This window comes from Mustelus asterias, unplaced genomic scaffold (genome assembly GCF_964213995.1).
Source record: "Mustelus asterias unplaced genomic scaffold, sMusAst1.hap1.1 HAP1_SCAFFOLD_84, whole genome shotgun sequence".
In the NCBI taxonomy this organism is placed as follows: Eukaryota; Metazoa; Chordata; class Chondrichthyes; order Carcharhiniformes; family Triakidae; genus Mustelus; species Mustelus asterias.
The window spans coordinates 1,352,757-1,370,426 of record NW_027590138.1 but is presented as its reverse complement, the minus strand read 5'-3'; the positions used below and the strand labels follow the sequence as shown (position 1 = coordinate 1,370,426).

The following is a 17,670-nucleotide window of genomic DNA, read 5'->3' as shown; positions in this document are numbered from 1 at the left end:
GTTGCACAATGAGCTTGTTCAGCTGCTCACTCCTGCCCAGCAAAGCTGCTGCTGCTTCTCTCTGAATGAAGATTGAGCTTCAGACAGGCTCAAACTTCCTTCTGTCTTCAACATCTGTGAGTAAAACAGTTTCTTTTCTCCCCCTTTCCATTTTGTTTCTCATTCTGGGAGAAATTGTTGACTTGCAGCAACTGATCACGAGAAATAGAAGCAGGAGCGGCCACCAGGCCCTTGAAGCCTGTCCCGCCATTCAATCCGACCATAGCTGACTGATGCTGGTTTCAACTCCTTTACTGTGCCATTTCCCCATAGCCCTCTATTCCCCGATCTATCAAATATGTATCCACCTCCACTTTAAATACTTCTAACGATCCAGCCTCCACCACCCTTTGGGGCGGGGAATTCCAGAGCTTCATCATCCTCTGTGAGAAGAAATTCCTGCACACCTCAGTTTTAAATGACTGACCCTTTATTTTGTTTGAAAATATCTCACCATCTACCCTGTCAAGCCCCCTCAGGATCTGAAATGTTTCAATAACTCCTTTGTCTTCAAAACTTCAAGGAACACAGACCTTGACAATTTACTCCCTCGTGATAGGACAACCCTCCTATCCCAGGAATTAGCCTGGTGAATTTCCTTTGGACTATGTCCAATATTACTATATCCTTGTTTAGATAAGGGGATCAAAACTGTATGCATTATTCCAGGTGAGGCATCACCAACACACTGTACAGTTGCAACAAAACCTCCCTGTTTTTAAACTCCAACCCCTTTGCAATAAAAGCCAAAATGCCATTTTCCTTCTTAACTCGTGTGGGACCTGCCTGCTCGCTTTTTGTGATTCATAGAGAGAAACAGACTGAATGTGACCTAGAAATCATAGAAACCCTACAGTGCAGAAGGAGGCCATTTGGCCCATCGAGTCTGCACCGACCACAATCCCACCCAGGCCCTACCCCCACATATTTACCTGCTAATCCCTCTAACCTACGCATCCCAGGACTGTGAGGCAATTTTTAACCTGGCCAATCAACCTAACCCACACATCTTTGGACTGTGGGAGGAAACCGGAGCACCCGGAGGAAACCCACGCAGACACGAGGAGAATGTGCAAACTCCACACAGACAGTGACCCGAGCCGGGAATCGAACCCGGGACCCTGGAGCTGTGAAGCAGCAGTGCTAACCACTGTGCTACCGTGTCGCCCGTCTGTGCTACCGTGCCGCCCGATTCATGCACAAGAACACCAAGGTCCCTCTGTACTTCACTCACCGGCAGCCTCTCCCCATTTAGATAATCTTCCTGTTGATTCCTCCTACTGAAATACATGACCTCACACTTCCCCACTTTAAACTCCATTTGCCAGGTTTTGAAGACAGAGGGGTGACTTTATTGCATCTTCCCCAACGCTCGACTCATCTTTCCCAGGCCCTATTCCTGTAGCCCTACATTTTTACCCCACTAATCCACATCTATTGGGACACAAAGGGGCAATTTAGCATGGTCATTCAATCTAACCCGCACATCTTTGGACTGTGGGAAGAACCTGGAGAACTCAGAAATCCACACAGACATGGAGAGAATGCGCATACGCCACACAGACTGTCACCCAAGGCCGGGATTGAACCCGGGTCCCTGGCACTGTGAAGCAGCAGTGCTAACCACTGTGCTGCTGTGGCGCCCTTTTTAAATAAACTACAAGCACAGATTTCTCTCGATCTACCCTCCTTCTTACAACCTCAAACAATTCAAGCAAATTTGTCAAACATGATTTATCTTTCATAGAACCATGTTGACGAGGTTTGATTATATTCAGCTTTCCTAAATGATTGGCTATTTGCTCTTTGATTATTGACTCCAGCGTCTTGCCAATAATAGATGTTAAATTAACTGGCCTATAGTTCCCTGCCTTCTGCCTTTCTCCTTTTTTGACCAAGGTAGTCACATTGGCTGATTGCCAATCTTCCGATACTTTCCCGGAATCTAGCAAGTTACGAAAAATTTCAACAGAATTCTCCACTATCCCTTCAGCAACCTCCATTAAAAAGCTAGCGTGCAGTTCATTGGGTCCTGGTGACTTGTCCATCCTTAGCCACTGAAGGGAAAGGAAGTGAGTCCAGTCGGTACATTCCACACATTGTTAGTCCAGTCAGATAGACATATATCTGTCTGGCAGCCTGCATGGAGATTTCCAGCTCTCTGTGTCCAGGACAGGAAGCAGTGAGCATGGATCTGTCAATCTGCCTCAATCAGCACCTTCAGGAGAATTGGGAGGGTGAATATTAGATACAGCAGAGTGAGAATGGAGGGAGAGTGTGTGGGATGGAGATTTACAGCTTTTGGGGAATGAGAGAGAAAAGAATGTTTCATAGAAACTGGAATTGTCTGTTCTGAATTTCTATCCTGTACTGACACTGATGACTTTTGTAAATTCCTTTTACAGAATATCAGAAGGTGAGAACTTACAGACAGAAATCTCAAACCAAATGTCACATCAACATCTGACAGGATCGCTCAATTCATCGGGACCTGAATATCACTGACCTTTGAATCTAGAAGGGGAAATGTTTCTCTGTTCTGTCTGCTTCTGAAGATTTTAAGCATCTGTGTGACTGGAAAATCCGCAAGACACACACACACACACCTGAGTCAGAGTGCTCCAGTGCACAGTGGAAAGAGCTTTAACCAGTTACACAGCTTGAAAATACATCGCAGCATTCACAGCGGGGAGAGATTGTACCCGTGTTCTGTGTGAGATTTAACTGATTGTTTAAACTACAGAGTCACAAGGACACCCGCACCATGGAGAAACCGTGGAAATGTGGGGACTATGGGAAGGGATACATGTGCCCATCTCGGCTGGAAATTCATCGACGCAGTCACACTGGGGAGAGGCCCTTCAGCTGCTGTGTGTGTGGAAAGGGATTCACTCAGTCATCCGAACTGCGGACACACCAACTAATTCACACTGGGGAGAGGCCCTTCACCTACTCTGTGTGTGGGAAGAGATTCAGTCAGTTATCCAACCAGCAGAGACACCAGCGAGTTCACACTGGGGAGAGGCGGTTCACCTGCTCTCAGTGTGGGAAGGGATTCACTCGTTCAACCACCCTGCAGAAACACCAGCGAGTTCACAATGGAGAGAGGCCGTTCACCTGCTCTCAGCGTGGGAAGGGATTCACAAACTCTTCCAGGCTGCAGAAACACCAGCGAGTTCACACTGGGGAGAGGCCGTTCACCTGCTCTCAGTGTGGGGAGGGATTCAGAGTCTCACCCCACCTGCTGAGACACCAACAAACTCACGAGTGATTCCAGGGGTTGGATTCTGCTGTTATTGTTTCTGCTCTCAATTACATCCAGGACTGCATTTTGTTCATTCTCACAGTTGGTCAATGGGGAGGGTCAGAGGGTTTCTTTCTGCTGGACTGGCAGGTCTCACGACTTTGCCTCCAGTGGCTGGTGCTCGGAGGTTAAGAGATATTTAGTCAGCATTTCTGTTTGAAACCCCCCAAATGTTCATCCAATTTCCTTTGTAATTGTTTATTGTCTCCACTTCCTCCACCCTCGTAGGCAGCGAGTTCCAGGTCATTACCATTCGCTGCATCAGAATATTCTTCCTCACATCCCCCCTTCCTCTCTGACACAAAACCATAAATCTGTGTCCCCCTCATCCTTGTCCCTTCAGCTAATGGGAACAGCTTTTCTTTGTCCACCTTATCTAAACCTGTCAGAATCTTGTTCACCTCCATCAAATCTCCCCTCAACCTCCTTTGCTCCAAGGGAAACAACCCCAGCCTGACATCGACATTAAAGAACAAACTCACAGAATATGTTAATACCTGAAATTAAATGGGAATGTTTAATTTCTGTTTTAAAGATATTGTGAATATACTTTCTTGGACAATAAAGAAATAACTCAGCTTGGGTGCAGTTGAATGAAATGTATCAATCTGGTATCCACCTACAGTTAGTGAAAGTCTGGAATGTGTAGCTGGAAATCCCTCCCTAACAGCACTGTGGGTGTACTTACACCTCAGGCATTGTAACAGTTCAGGAAGGCAGTGTTGGCGCTGATCGTGGCCGAGGCAGCTACATACAGCCACATATTCTGTTATAATTGAAGGACTGCTGATTGAATGTGAGGCATTATGGGACTGGACTATCTTGACCACATTCCTGTGACTGCTCAGTTTCTGCAATCACGAACCATTAAAGCTGCTTAGCAGGGCCCCGACAGAGGACCTGGTGAGAATATTTACTCAGAATGAATTAGAATTAAACTTATTCCAGGATCGGCTGGTGTTCAGCGGCTGAGATACTTGAATCTGTAAAAAGGGGGTCTGACCAATCAACGAACGATGATAGGTAGTTGGTTCAAAGCGTTCCCAGGCATTATTTGAATTATTTTATTATACATTTATGACCTGATAGTCGGTGAAGTGACGGTATACTCCAAGTCGCACTGGATTGAAAAGCGGACCTCTGAGAGTAGATTCTAATGTTTATAATCCTATCCAAGCATGGCCAGTGAAAAATCAGAGCTCGAGTGGGGACCTGATGGGTCTCTTACCTGCCATTTGGAAACTAACAGTAAGAAACTTATCGATACAATGATAAGAGAATAGAGCCAATGTTTTGAGTCTGGATTACACTTCAGAAGAGCTCTTATGAAGGGTCACCCAGACTGGAAACATTGGCTCTATTCTCTCTCCACAGAAGCTGTCGGATCTGCTGAGACTTTCCAGCATTTTCTATTTTTGTTTCAGATTCCAGAATCCGCAGTATTTTACTTTTATGATAAAATGATTAGTTCTGATTGGAATCCCCACGACCCTCCCGCAAAACAGAGGGAGTGGTGGCAGAAGGAGAAAAAGGATAAGGATGATAAAGGCTGGGTTCTGATTCTCATGTCGAACGAACAAAACGAGTGAATCAGTTTATAAAGAACAGAAGTGACCCATCCCAAACAAAAACTGATCAAATTAAAATTATTCGGTTGAGGAAGAAAACAAAAAGAATAATCGATGAAGTTTAAAATTAAGTTTGTTTTGTTGTTCGAGAAGATTTTAAAAATTATGTAAAGTGACGTAATTGTGTGCCATGTTTTTTCTGCTCACTCCCCACCCCTTTAGGTTCTGTAGAAAAGTTAACCCTTTCAGCAGACAGTTCATTTGTTTTTAAATCGCCCAGAAACTTATGTCTATTTTGCTTTATAATTGAGGATTCATGGGAACCAGTTAAATGTGGAAATTTTAAGCATAGCCACCAAGACCATATTCACTTGCGGTGTGACCCCGAGTCAGGAACAGTTTCAGAATCAGCAACCATTACTGAGAACATGGCAGAGGGTCATGCTGCTGTGGATGTTCACCAGGAAATGGTTCCAGCTTTGCCAGTTGACTCTGCTGTGGGAGTGGAAGAGGAATGTTCATGTACAGATTCTCAAACTACCTCTTCACCTCCCATTCCAGAAACACCATTACAAGATTTACCAGTGGTATTGTACAGGTTGCAATGCAACCACAAAGCTCCTGACAGACTTCCGTATTGTTAAAGACATTACTTTGTTGTATTTCTGTCCTGATGGGGGATTGAAATTTAAGGGGAGGAGAAGTGTTACAGAGTGTTCTTCTCAACCTTTCTCCCTTCTGAGCACGTGCGGCCTTTGGGCGGGGTTTCAGTCTGCAAGTCCAGGCTGGTTCCAATGCTCCTGTTTCCTTTAGTTTGCCAATGATTTTTAAACTTTGTTATTTATTTATATGAAGAACATCGTGCTTTTAACAACACGTTTGACTACCTTATCTGTGGACTGAAGTTCCCACAATTGTAAAGCAGGAGATTAGTTAAATGGACAGCCTGAATTGAGAGACAATTAAAGAATAAATGATTAATTAATACAGATGTTAGAAAGGCTGGAAATGTAAATTTGAACACAAAAGTTTATAACTTTCAGAATTATAAACATTAAGAACGGTTAAAATGTTGTGGGGATAATAAAATGTTCCCTTCGGAGGATAACAGAATAGAAAAAAACAGATAACAAGACTTGTTAGCGTGGCGCGGTGCCACAGTGGTGAGCACTGCTGCCTCACAGTGCCAGGGACCTGGGTTCGATTCCTGGCTTGGCTGACTATGCGGAGTCTGCACGTTCTCCCCGTGTCTGCGTGGGTTTCCTCCAGGTGCTCCTGTTTGTTCCCACACTCCAAAAGACGTGTGGGTTAGCCATGTTAAATTCTCAATCAGTGTATCCGATCAGACGCCAGAGTGTGGCAACTAAGGGATTTTCACAGGAACTTCATTGCAGTGTTAATGTCAGCCTACTTGTGACACTAATAAATAAACTTTAATACTTTGTTAACCTTGACTGGAGGGAATGAATCAGCTCCTGATCAAGATGTCTCAACATTGAATGACTGATGTTAACCAATTATTGGTCAACACTCAGGCAACCCCAAACTAAGAGATATCGTTTGAGAGAAAGAATTGTCTTAAAATTCAGACAATGTGTGTAACTAGCTAAAAAACCAAACCAGTTTCATTATTGACAAGTCATAGACCAATTGGCTAATTCCCAACAATTGGCTGAGCTGGGCTTTCTACATTTTGAAAGTATAAAAAAGGGGATTCGAGAAACCAATTTGGCAAAAGTTTTTAAAAGTTCAAGGTTTTTTAAAGTTTATTTATTAGTGTCACACATTCACACTGCAATGAAGTTACTCTGAAAATCCCCCAGTCGCCACACTCTGGCGCCTGTTCGGGTAAACTGAGGGAGAATTTAGCATGCTCTATGTATAACCAGCAAGTCCTTCGGTCTGTGGGAGAAAACCCACAGAGGGGGAATGTGCAGACTCTGTACAGACAGTGACCCAAGGTGGAACTCAAACCCGGGTCTCTGGTGCTGTGAGGCAGCAGTGCGAACCACTGTGTCCTACAGAAATGTGTTGGGAGCTGTTGATTTTACAAGTTATCCGTGTTTTCAGAGCCACCACTTCATGTCCTGGTCTGAGAGGGATGGAGGGAAGTTAAAGTTAAGCTTTCTCCTTTACTGTTGATCGATACTTTGATTTTTTATCTTTCTGACTTGTTACATTTTTAATGGTGAATAAACTTTCTGAATTCACCATTTAAAGTGTTCTTTCTTGCCATATGGTTAAGTCACTGGAACCTGGGTGAGTTATGATTAGGGAGGTTGTTGTAAACAAGTGAACCCCATAAATCTGAGTTCAAACAATTCAAAATTCTTACATATGGAATGCAATCCTTTATTCTGAGAGAAATTGAACATTGAAGTAAAGATGTTCTGCTTCAGTTATACAGGGTGTTGCTGAAACTGCATCTTGAATAGTGGCTGCAGTTTTTGTCTCCTATTAAACAAAGGATCGTAGAATCCCTACAGTACAGACAGAGGCCGTTCTGTCCATCGAGTCTGTACCAAACACCATCCCATCCAGGCCCTATTCCCATAACCACATGCATTTACTCCAGCCAGTCCGCCTGACACTAAAGGTCAATTTATCATGGCCAATCAACCTAACCCACACATCTTTGGACTGTGGGAGGAAACCGGAGCACCCGGAGGAAACCCACGCAGAGAATGTGCAAACTCCACACAGACAGTGACCCGGGCTGGAATTGAACCTGGGTCCCTGGTGTTATGATGCAGCAGTGCTAATCACTGTGCTGCCATGCTGTCCCATTTTATAAATACCATGGAAGCAGTTCAGAGGAGGTTTACCAGATTGATTCCCAATCCAGTAGTGTGAAATATTAACACTGTTTCTCTCTCCATAAATGTTGCCAGACCTAATGCATTTTTCCAGTCCTTTCTGTATTTATTTCAGATCTACCTGTAGCGGTAGGAAAAATATTTATTATCCAGGATAAATAAATGTCCTTCATCAGCTTTTGTGGATCATTTCAGTGGAAATGTGCTCTCCCAGGCTCAGAGAAGCAAAGTTGTGAGACCGGCCAGTCCAGCAGAAAGAAACCCTCCGACCCTCCCACTTCAACTGTCAGAATGAACATGGTTCAGTCCTGGATGTGATTAATAGCAGCATCCAACCACTGTCATCATTCGTGAACTCGTTGGTGTCTCCGCAGGCTGGATGACTGAGTGAATCCCTTCCCACACAAACAGCAGGTGAACGGTCTCTCCCCAGTGTGAACTCGCTGGTGCTCCCGCAGGCTGGATGATGTTCTAAATCTCTTTGTGCAGTGAGAGCAGCTGAACGGTCTCTCCTCAGTGTGAGTGCGCTGGTGGATAACCAGATCCCGAGAACTTTTGAAACCACTGCCACAGTCAGAGCATTTAAAGGGTCTCTCCTGGGTGTGAGTGAGATTGTGACTCAGCAGGCTGGATGAATGAGTGAATCCCTTCCCACACACAGAGCAGGTGAACGGTCTCTCCCTGGTGTGAATTCGCTGGTGCTCCCGCAGGTGGGATGATGTTCTAAATGTCTTTGTGCAGTGAGAGCAGCTGAACGGTCTCTCCCCAGTGTGAATCCGCTGGTGGATCGTCAGTTCCCGAGAGCTTTTGAAACCATTTCCACAGTCAGAGCATTTAAAGGGTTTCTCATTGCTGTGAGTGACTTTGTGTTTTGACAGATTGGATAACTGCATAAATCCTTTCCCACACACCAAGCAGATGAATGGTCTCTCTCCAGTGTGAACGCGCTGGTGTCTCTGCAGATCGGGTAAATGAGCGAATCCGTTCCCACACTCAAAGCACATGAATGCTCTTTCTCCAGTGTGAACCAACCGATGTCGCTGCAGATGATATAACCGAGTGAACCTCTTCCCACACACAGAACAGGTGTATGGCTTCTCTCCGGTGTGAATACGTCGATGAATTTGCAGCTCAGAGGGGGTTTTGCAACCCTTCCCACAGTCCCCACATTTCCACGGTTTCTCCATGTTGCAGGTGTCCTTGTGTTGCTCCGGGTTTGACCATCAGTTGACGTCTCACACGGAACAATATTATGGTGCCCTGCTGTGATGATGCAATATTTTTCCAGACTCTGTAACTGGGAGACTCTTTCCACAGTCAATGCATGGGAAAATCTCAGTTGATTTTGTGTGTGTGTGTGTGTGTGTGTCAGTCCTGTTCCAGTCACAATGATGTTTAAAGACTGCTGAAGCCGATAGAACAGAGAAACATTTCTCCTTCTGGATTCAAAGACCGAAGATATTCAGGTCCCGATGAATTGAGTGACTCTGTCAGATGTTGATGTGATGTTTGGTTTGAGATTTCTGTCTGTAAAATCCTCAACTTCTGATATCCTGTAAAAGGAGTTTACAAAGGTTATCACTGTCAGTACAGGATAGAAATTCAGAACAGACAATTCTAGTTTCTATGGAACATTCTTTCCTCTCTCATTCCCCAAGAGCTGTAAATCTCCATCCCACACACTCTCCCTCCATTCTCACTCTGCTGTATCTAATATTCACCCTCTGATTGAGGCTGATTGGTAGATCCATGCTCACTGCTTCCTGTCCTGGACAGAGAGAGCTGGAAATCTCCATGCAGGCTGCCAGACAGATATATGTCTATCTGACTGGACTAACAATGTATGGAATATACAGACTGGATTCACTTCCTTTCCCTTCAGTTGCTGCAAGTCCCCAATTTCCCCCGGAATGAGAAAAGAAATGGAAAGGGGGAGAAAAGAAAAAAAGTGTTTCACTCACAGATGTTGGCCTTTTTTAAGGTCAAACCAAATAAACAAACTCAAGTTAAATCAGGACAAAGTAAAAGGGGCAGCTCCCCAAAAGGAGGGGGAGCAGCCCGAACAAAAATCAAAGTAGAAAGGAAACTTAAAAACATCAAATCACAATGTGATTATTAGGGTCGATAACACACCCCAACCCCTGCGGTGCCCAATGGGGGCGGAAGGCGTCAAGCGCACCCATGAACATCGCATGTTCCCTCTCCAGGGACACCTGGCCGCGAACGTAGCCACGGTAGAGGGGCAGACAGTCAGGGTGGATGGCCCCCTCGATCGCCTGCTGCCTGGACCGATAAATGGCGCGCTTTGCCAGGCCCAGGAGCAAGTTCACAAGGAGGTCACCATCCCGACACGCCCCTCTCTGCGAGGGTTTCCTCTGGGTGCTCCAGTTTCCTCCCACAGTCCAAAGATGTGCGGGTTAGGTTGATTGGCTATGCTAAAGAAATTGCCCCTTAGTGTCCTGGGATGCGTAGATTAGAGGGATTAGCGGGTAAAATATGTAGGGATATGGGGGTAGGGCCTGGGTGGGATTGTGGTCGGTGCAGACTCGATGGGCCGAATGGCCTCTTTCTGTGCTGTAGGGTTTCTATGATTCTATTGTCCCTCTGAAGACAGAGGTTCTGAACCAGCCCCTGAAACCACGCCCATTGTGACCCGCCACCGACAGCAGCGCATGCGCTCTCCTTCCCCGCTGAAACAAGATGGCGGCCGATAACCGGGGCCTGTTCCCGGGATAAAAGCCTGGGAGCTGTAAACCCGGGACCTGCAGGGTCTTATTCGGGCCGTGCGGCCGACAGCGGGTGTTTGTGAAGCCATAGCTCCCTCCCTACCCCGACTCCCGGCTCCATTTCTCCCGCAGCCCCACCGACTCACCCGTTGAAAAAAGCATCTCCCGCACTCATAGGGCTCCGGGCTAAGTGACACTGCGCACGCTCCAGATATAGCACCGCGCCTGCGCAATAGGCTCCTTTGGAATGGATAGGACACTTTCACACCCGCAGGGGCACCTGGGAATTAATGGCGTCATTGTCAATCAAAGACAATAATAGAAAATTATCTTGTGCAATTAAGATCAATTAATATTTAAAAATGCATTCCTCGGAATTTGTGCGCTGCCATTCTCTATTTCTAAAATTAATTTAAGCCAGTGCTCTCCTGTGGGAATACCCCGAATTTTTAAAACTTTTCCCACTGGTTTCCTCTCTCTCTGCTCTCCTGAAGGTGCTCATACTGGTTGGGTAAATCCCACAGAGACTGATTTCTTTTACTTTCTTTCTCCTGATGCTGACTATTCTGTTTTATGGAATGATACATCACAGATGGAAACCACTTGGCACATCCTGCCCAGTCGGGCTGTCTTTAAGATCTGTCCAATTAATCCCACAGCCCTGCTGGCAGAGTGAGAACAACATCTATTTATACTGCAGCAATGCAGGAGGTGAATGGAAAATGTTTTCCAGTTGCATACCTCTCAGACACACTCACCCCTAGAAAGATAAATTGGCCTGTGTACTAAGAACAAAGAAAATTGCAGCACAGATACAGGCCCTTCGGCCCTCCAAGCCTGCACCGACCATACTGCCCAACTTAACTAAAACCCACTACCCTTCCAGGGACCATATCCCTCTATTCCCATCTCATTCATGTACTTGTCAAGACGCCGCTTAAATGTCAAGACCGTATCTGCTTCCACTACCTCCCCCGGCAATGAATACCAGGCACCCACCACTCTCTCTGTAAAACATCTGCCTCGTACATCTCTTTTAAATTTTACCCCTCGCACCTTAAACCTATTCCCCACAGTAATTGACTCTTCCACCCTGGGAAAAAGCTTCTGACTATCCACTCTTTCCATGCCTCTCATAATCTTGTAGACTTCTATCAGGTCTCCCCTCAACCTCCATCGCTCAAGTGAGAACAAACCAAGTTTCTCCAACCTCTCCTCATAGCTAATGCCCTCCATACCAGGCAACATCCTGGTAAGTCTTTTCTGGACCCTCTCCAAAGCCTTCCTTCTGGTAGTGTGGCGACCAGAATTGAACACTATATTCCAAGTGCGGCCTAACTAAGGTTCTATAAAGCTGCAACATGACTTGCCAATTTTTAAACTCAATGCCCCAGCCGATGAAGGTAAGCATGCCGTATACCTTCTTGATGACCTTCTCCATCTGCATTGCCACTTTCAGTAATCTGTGTACCTGTACACCCAGGTCCCTTTGCCTATTAATATTGTTAAAGGTTCTGCCATTTACTGTATATTTCCTATCTGTATTAGACCTTCCAAACTGCATTACCTCACATTTGTCCGGATTAAACTCCATCTGCCATCTCTCCACCCAAGTCTCCAACTGGTCTATATCCTGCTGTATCCTCTGATGGTCCTCATCGCTATCCGCAAATCCACCAACCTTTGTGTCGTCCGCAAACTTACCTATCAATCCAGTTACATTTTCCTCCAAATCATTTATATATATTAGATATATCCTGTGTGAATTCGCTGTTGTGTCCAAAGACTGGATGGCCCAGCAAAATCCTTCCCACACAAGGAGCAGGTGAACAATCTCTCCCCAGTGTGAACTCGCTGATGTGCACTGAGGTTGGATGAACATGAGAACCCCTTTCCACAGGTGGAGCAGCTGAACGGCCTCTCCTCAGTGTGAATTTGCTGGTGTAACAGCAGGTGGGATGAGATAGTGAATCCTTTCCCAAACACAGAACAGATGAATGGCCTCTCTCCAGTGTGACTGTATCTATGGTTTTCCAGCAAGTACAGATAATTGAATCCTTTATCACAATCATCACATTTCCATGGTTTCTCCATTTTCCCAGCCCCAATGTGACCGTGTCGATGGGTTTCCAACCGGGATGGATAATTGAATCCTTTACCACAATCCTCACATTTCCACGTTTTGTCCATGGTGCTGGTGTCCTTCTGTCTCTCCAGGTTGGTTGATTAGTTGAAGCCTCATCCACCTACAGACCATGGTGTGATGTTTTTCAGGCTATGTAACTGGTTAAAGCTCTATCCACAGTCAGTTCACTGGAGCACTCTCACTTGGGTGTATGTGTGTGTCTCAGTTCTTTTTCTGTCACATTGAATTTTGAAATTTTCTTCCACTGACAAAACAGGGAACGATTTATCCCTCCACTGTCAAAAGCAATCATATTTAGGTCATGCTGAATCGAATGGCTCTGTCAGACTTTGATGTGAAGTTTAGTTTGAGTTTCCTGTCTGTGAATCTTCCTCTTCTAGTTCCCTGCACAGAGTTTTTAAAAACTGCTTCAGAACAGACAATTTCAGTTTCCACGAAACATTTCTCTGTCTCATTTATCTTGAGCTGTAATCCCCATCCCACACACTCTCTCTTGTCCCTGAGCTGAAATCAAACTCATTGCCCCAACTCCACTCTGAGCCCAGCTCCCTCTCCCTCCAGCTGGATTCAGTCCTGCAGGCCATGTGCAGATTGAGAGTACAATCAAGGAGTCAATTATTTTCCTTCCAAGTCAGGGGACGTGCAGCCCCACTGACTCTGTTGTTACCACAATGGGCACACGTGCTCTGCTCACCAATGAAACACCACGATGACCATTTACATGGGCCTGTTCCGAGGAAAAGCTCCATTTCATTGTGCCACAACAGCAGGGGAATGACCTCCTGCACAGGCACAAAGGTATCATCAGTCACAGAAAATAATTGCAGCTGGTGTCTCAAACCTCATTTTACCATTTGCTCTCAGACATTCTCAATTCAATTTTGAAATGCAAACTGAAATCTGGCAAAGTGGGTAAATTAAACACATTTTAATGGTCATTTTCAGAATGACTATTCCCGAGAATTAATTCCTAAGTCAGTAAATTAAAATTCTCATCAGCAATGTAGGCAGCACAGTGGTTAGCACTGCTGCCTCACAGCTCCAGGGACCTGGGTTCGATTCCCAACTTGGGTCACTGTCCATGTGGAGTCTGCCCGTTCTCCCCATGTCTGCGTGGGTTTTCTCCAGATGCTCCGGTTTCCTCCCATCGTCCAAAGATATGCCAGTTAGGTGCATTGGCTATGCTAAATTGCCCCTTAGTGTCCTGGGATGAGTAGGAAGATGGGGCGGGGCTGGAGGACCGAGCGGGAGCGGCTGGTCCTCCAACCAATCGGAGTGAATGAGGGGCGGGACCTGAAGCATGCGCAGTGCGGGTAATGGCGACAGACGGTTTAGAAAATTGAACATCATCAACTATCTCCCTCTGTTAAGACCCGGGAATGAAGCCCAGCAGGACCCGAGAATGAAGCCCAGCAGGACCCGAGGACTCATCAGCCCACAGCTCCAACAGTTTGCTGAGGACCACTTCCCTGGTCATTGTGCTTTTTCAGAGTTCATCCCACACTTCTGTTTTCTGATTTCCAGCTGTTTCTGAGTTTTAACTGTATCCTCTATTGTGAACACCGAGGCAAAATACTTGTTCAATTCATCTCCCAGCTCCTTATTTTTCATTATCAATTCCTGGACTCACTTTCTATTAGACAGTTAAGAAATGAGGTGGAGCAAGTGACTGAAGTGTCAGTCAGGGAGCACTATTGGGAGCACCAATAGTTTCAAAATCGTTCTGGAAAAAGATAGGACAGGTCCACAGGTCAAGGCCCTAAACTGGAGCAGGGTCACTTTTGTGGGCATTAGGCAGGATCGAGCAGATGTCGATTAGGTGAGTTTGTTTGAAGGGAAAGGAATGACTGGCAAATGGGAGGTTTTAAAAGTGTGACATCAATAGTCCAGGGGCAGTATATTCCTGTTACGATGCAGGGAAAGAATGGTAAATTTAGGGATCTCTGGCAGACAAGGGACATTGAGGCTCTGGTCAGGTAAAAGAAGGAAGCATACATTGGGTTTAGACAATCGGGGACAAATGAATCACTCTGACTATAAAAAGTGTAAGAAAATACTGAAGAGGGAGATCAGGAGGACAAAAAGAGGGTCTGATATGGATCTGGCAGGTAAGATTAAAGAAAATTCCAAGAGGTTTGAGAGCTATATTAAGAGTAAAAGGGTGGCTAGAGAGAGAATAGATCCCCTTAAAAATCAGTATGGCCATCTGTGTGTGGAGCCACAGGAGATGGGTGAGATTTTTAATGAATACTTCTCTGTGTTTACTGCGGAGAGCACCATGGGTGCTAAAGAAATAAGGGAAACAAGTGGTGATGTCTTGGGCACACGCATGTTACTTGGGCAGAGGTATCTGCAGCCTTATAAAAGCAAATTACTGCGGATGCTGGAATCTGAAACCAGGAGGGAAAATGCTGGAAAATCTCAGCAGGTCTGGCAGCATCTGTAAGGAGAGAAAAGAGCTGATGTTTCTTGTCTAGATGACCCTTTGTCAAAGCTCTGAAACATCAGTTCTTTTCTCTCCATACAGATGCTGCCAGACCTGTTGAGAATGGGGAGAGAGTGTGTGGGATGGAGATTTACAGCTTTTGGGGAATGAGAGAGGAAAGAATGTTCCATAGAAATTGTCTGTTCTGAATTTCTATCCTGCACTGACACTGATGACTTTTGGAAACTCATTTTACAGGATCTTGAAAGAGGAATCACAGGCTGAAATCTCAAACATCACGTCTAGACGTGACAGAGTCATATCCCTTGGGACCTCAATATCATCGAACTTTGAATCCAGGAGGAGAAATGATTGTCCAGTCTGTCGATTTGAAAAGATTTGAAATGTCAGTGTGAGTGAAAAAGCATCAACACTCTGCCACACTTGAGTGAGAGTGTTCCAATGCACTGACTAAAGAGCTTTAACCAGTTACACAGTCTGAATAAATATCACACCATTCACAGCGGGTCGAGACTGTAATCTTGTTCTGTGTGTGGACGAAGTTTCAACTAATTGTCCACCCAAGAGAGAGGCAAGGACACCTGCATCATGGAGAAACCATGGAAATGTGTGGACTGTGGGAAGGGATACAGAGCCCCATCAGAGCTGGAAGTTCATCGGCGCAGCCACACTGGGGAGAGGCCATTCACCTGCTCTCAGTGTGAGAAGGGATTTAATCAGTTATCCAGCTTACGGACACACCAGCGAGTTCACACTGGGGAGAGGCCATTCACCTGCTCTCAGTGTGGGAAGGGATTTACTCGGTTATCCCACCTGCGGACACACCAGCGAGTTCACACTGGGGAGAGGCCATTCACCTGCTCTCAGTGTGGGAAGGGATTCACTCAGTTATCCAGTCTGCAGAGACACCAGCGAGTTCACACTGGGGAGAGGCCGTTCACCTGCTCTCAGTGTGGGAAGGGATTCATTGAGTTATCCAGCCTGCAGAGACACCAGCGAGTTCACACTGGGGAGAGGCCGTTCATCTGCTCTCAGTGTGGGAAGGGATTCACTCAGTTATCCAGCCTGCAGACACACCAGCGAGTTCACACTGGGGAGAGGCCATTCACCTGCTCTCAGTGTGGGGAGGGATTCACTTGGTCATCCAACCTGCAGTCACACCAGCGAGTTCACACTGGGGAGAGACCATTTACCTGCTCTCAATGTGGGGAGGGATTCACTCGATCATCCCACCTGCAGAGACACCAGCGAGTTCACACTGGGGAGAGACCGTTCACCTGCTCTCAGTGTGGGAAGGGATTCATTCGGTCATCCCACCTGAGGATACACCAGCGAGTTCACACTGGGGAGAGGCCGTTCACCTGCTCTCAGTGTGGGAAGGGATTCAGAGTTTCATCCCAGCTGCTGAGACATCAACAAGTTCACGAGTGATTCCCGGGGTAGGATTCTGCTGTTATTGTTTCTGCTCTCAGTTGCATCCAGGACTGTATTTTGTTCATTCTCACAGTTGGTCAATGGGAAGGGTCAGAGGGTTTCTTTGTGCTGGACTGGCTGGTCTCAGCCTCCAGTGGGCTGATGCTCTTTGAGTCTTTTTGTGAATACCTGGTTTCAAATGTCACAAGGATCACAGAGTGACAGGGTGTGAGGAAGTTTCGAGATATTTAGTCAGAAGAAAACAGAGGTTGGCAGTGCAAAGGTACATTTCTGAATGGAGGGCTGTGACAAGTGACATTCCTCAGCGATCAGTGCTGGGACTTTTGATGTTTGTAATATATATAAATGATTTGGAGGAAAATGTAACTGGTTTGATTGGTAAGTTTGTGGACGGCACAAAGGTTGGTGGAATTGCGGATAGCGATGGGGACCGGCAGAGGATACAGCAGGATATAGATCAGTTGGAGACTTGGGCGAAGAGATGGCAGATGAAGTTTAATCTGGATAAATGTGAGGTAATGCATTTTGGAAGGTCTAATACAGATGGGAAATATACAGTAAATGGCAGAACCCTTCAGAGTATTGATAGGCAGAGGGATCTGGGTGTACAGGTACACAGGTCATTGAAAGTGGCAATGCAGGTGGGGAAGATAGTCAAGAAGGCATACGGCATGCTTGCCTTCATCGGCCGGGGCATTGAGTTTAAAAATTGGCAAGTCATGTTGCAGCTTTATAGAACCTGAGTTAAACCGCACTTGGAATCTAGTGTTCAATTCTGGTCACCACACTACCAGAAGGATGTGGAGGCTTTGGAGAGGGTACGGAAAATATTTACCAGGATGTTGCCTGGTGTGGAGGGCATTAGCTATGAGGAGAAGTTGGAGAAACGTGGTTTGTTCTCACTGGAACAACGGAGGTTGAGGAGGGCAACCTGATAGAAGTCTACAAGATTATGAGGGGCATGGACAGAGTGGATAATCTGAAGCTTTTTCCCAGGGTGGAAGAGTCAATTACCAGGGGCATAGGTTTAAGGTGTGAGGGGCAAGGTTTAAAGGAGATGTACGAGGCAGGTTTTTTACACTGAGGGTGGTGGGTGCCTGGAACTCGTTGCCGGGGAAGGTAGTGGAAGCAGATACGATAGTGACTTTAAGATGTGTCTTGACATTGCTCCACCAATGACCCTCCCCCCAT

General features: G+C 45.9%; 2 protein-coding genes across 2 annotated transcripts in view; one reads left to right on the top strand and one right to left on the bottom strand.

Moving 5' to 3' along the window:
- Positions 1-17,670, top strand: part of LOC144483916 (uncharacterized) — a 29,835-nt gene continuing 12,165 nt past the window's right edge. Inside the window, 3 exon segments of the mRNA XM_078202496.1 lie at positions 1-116; positions 2,445-3,253; positions 15,673-16,472. Coding sequence (XP_078058622.1) covers positions 2,804-3,253; positions 15,673-16,472 — 1,250 coding nt within the window. The 5' untranslated portion in view covers positions 1-116; positions 2,445-2,803.
- Positions 7,245-10,651, bottom strand: LOC144483871 (uncharacterized). Its single transcript, XM_078202448.1, has 2 exons — positions 10,600-10,651; positions 7,245-9,280 (listed from the first exon to the last, which is right to left on the bottom strand). Exon 2 carries the CDS (start codon positions 8,912-8,914, stop codon positions 8,072-8,074), a length of 843 nt encoding a protein of 280 aa, XP_078058574.1. The 5' UTR covers positions 8,915-9,280; positions 10,600-10,651; the 3' UTR covers positions 7,245-8,071.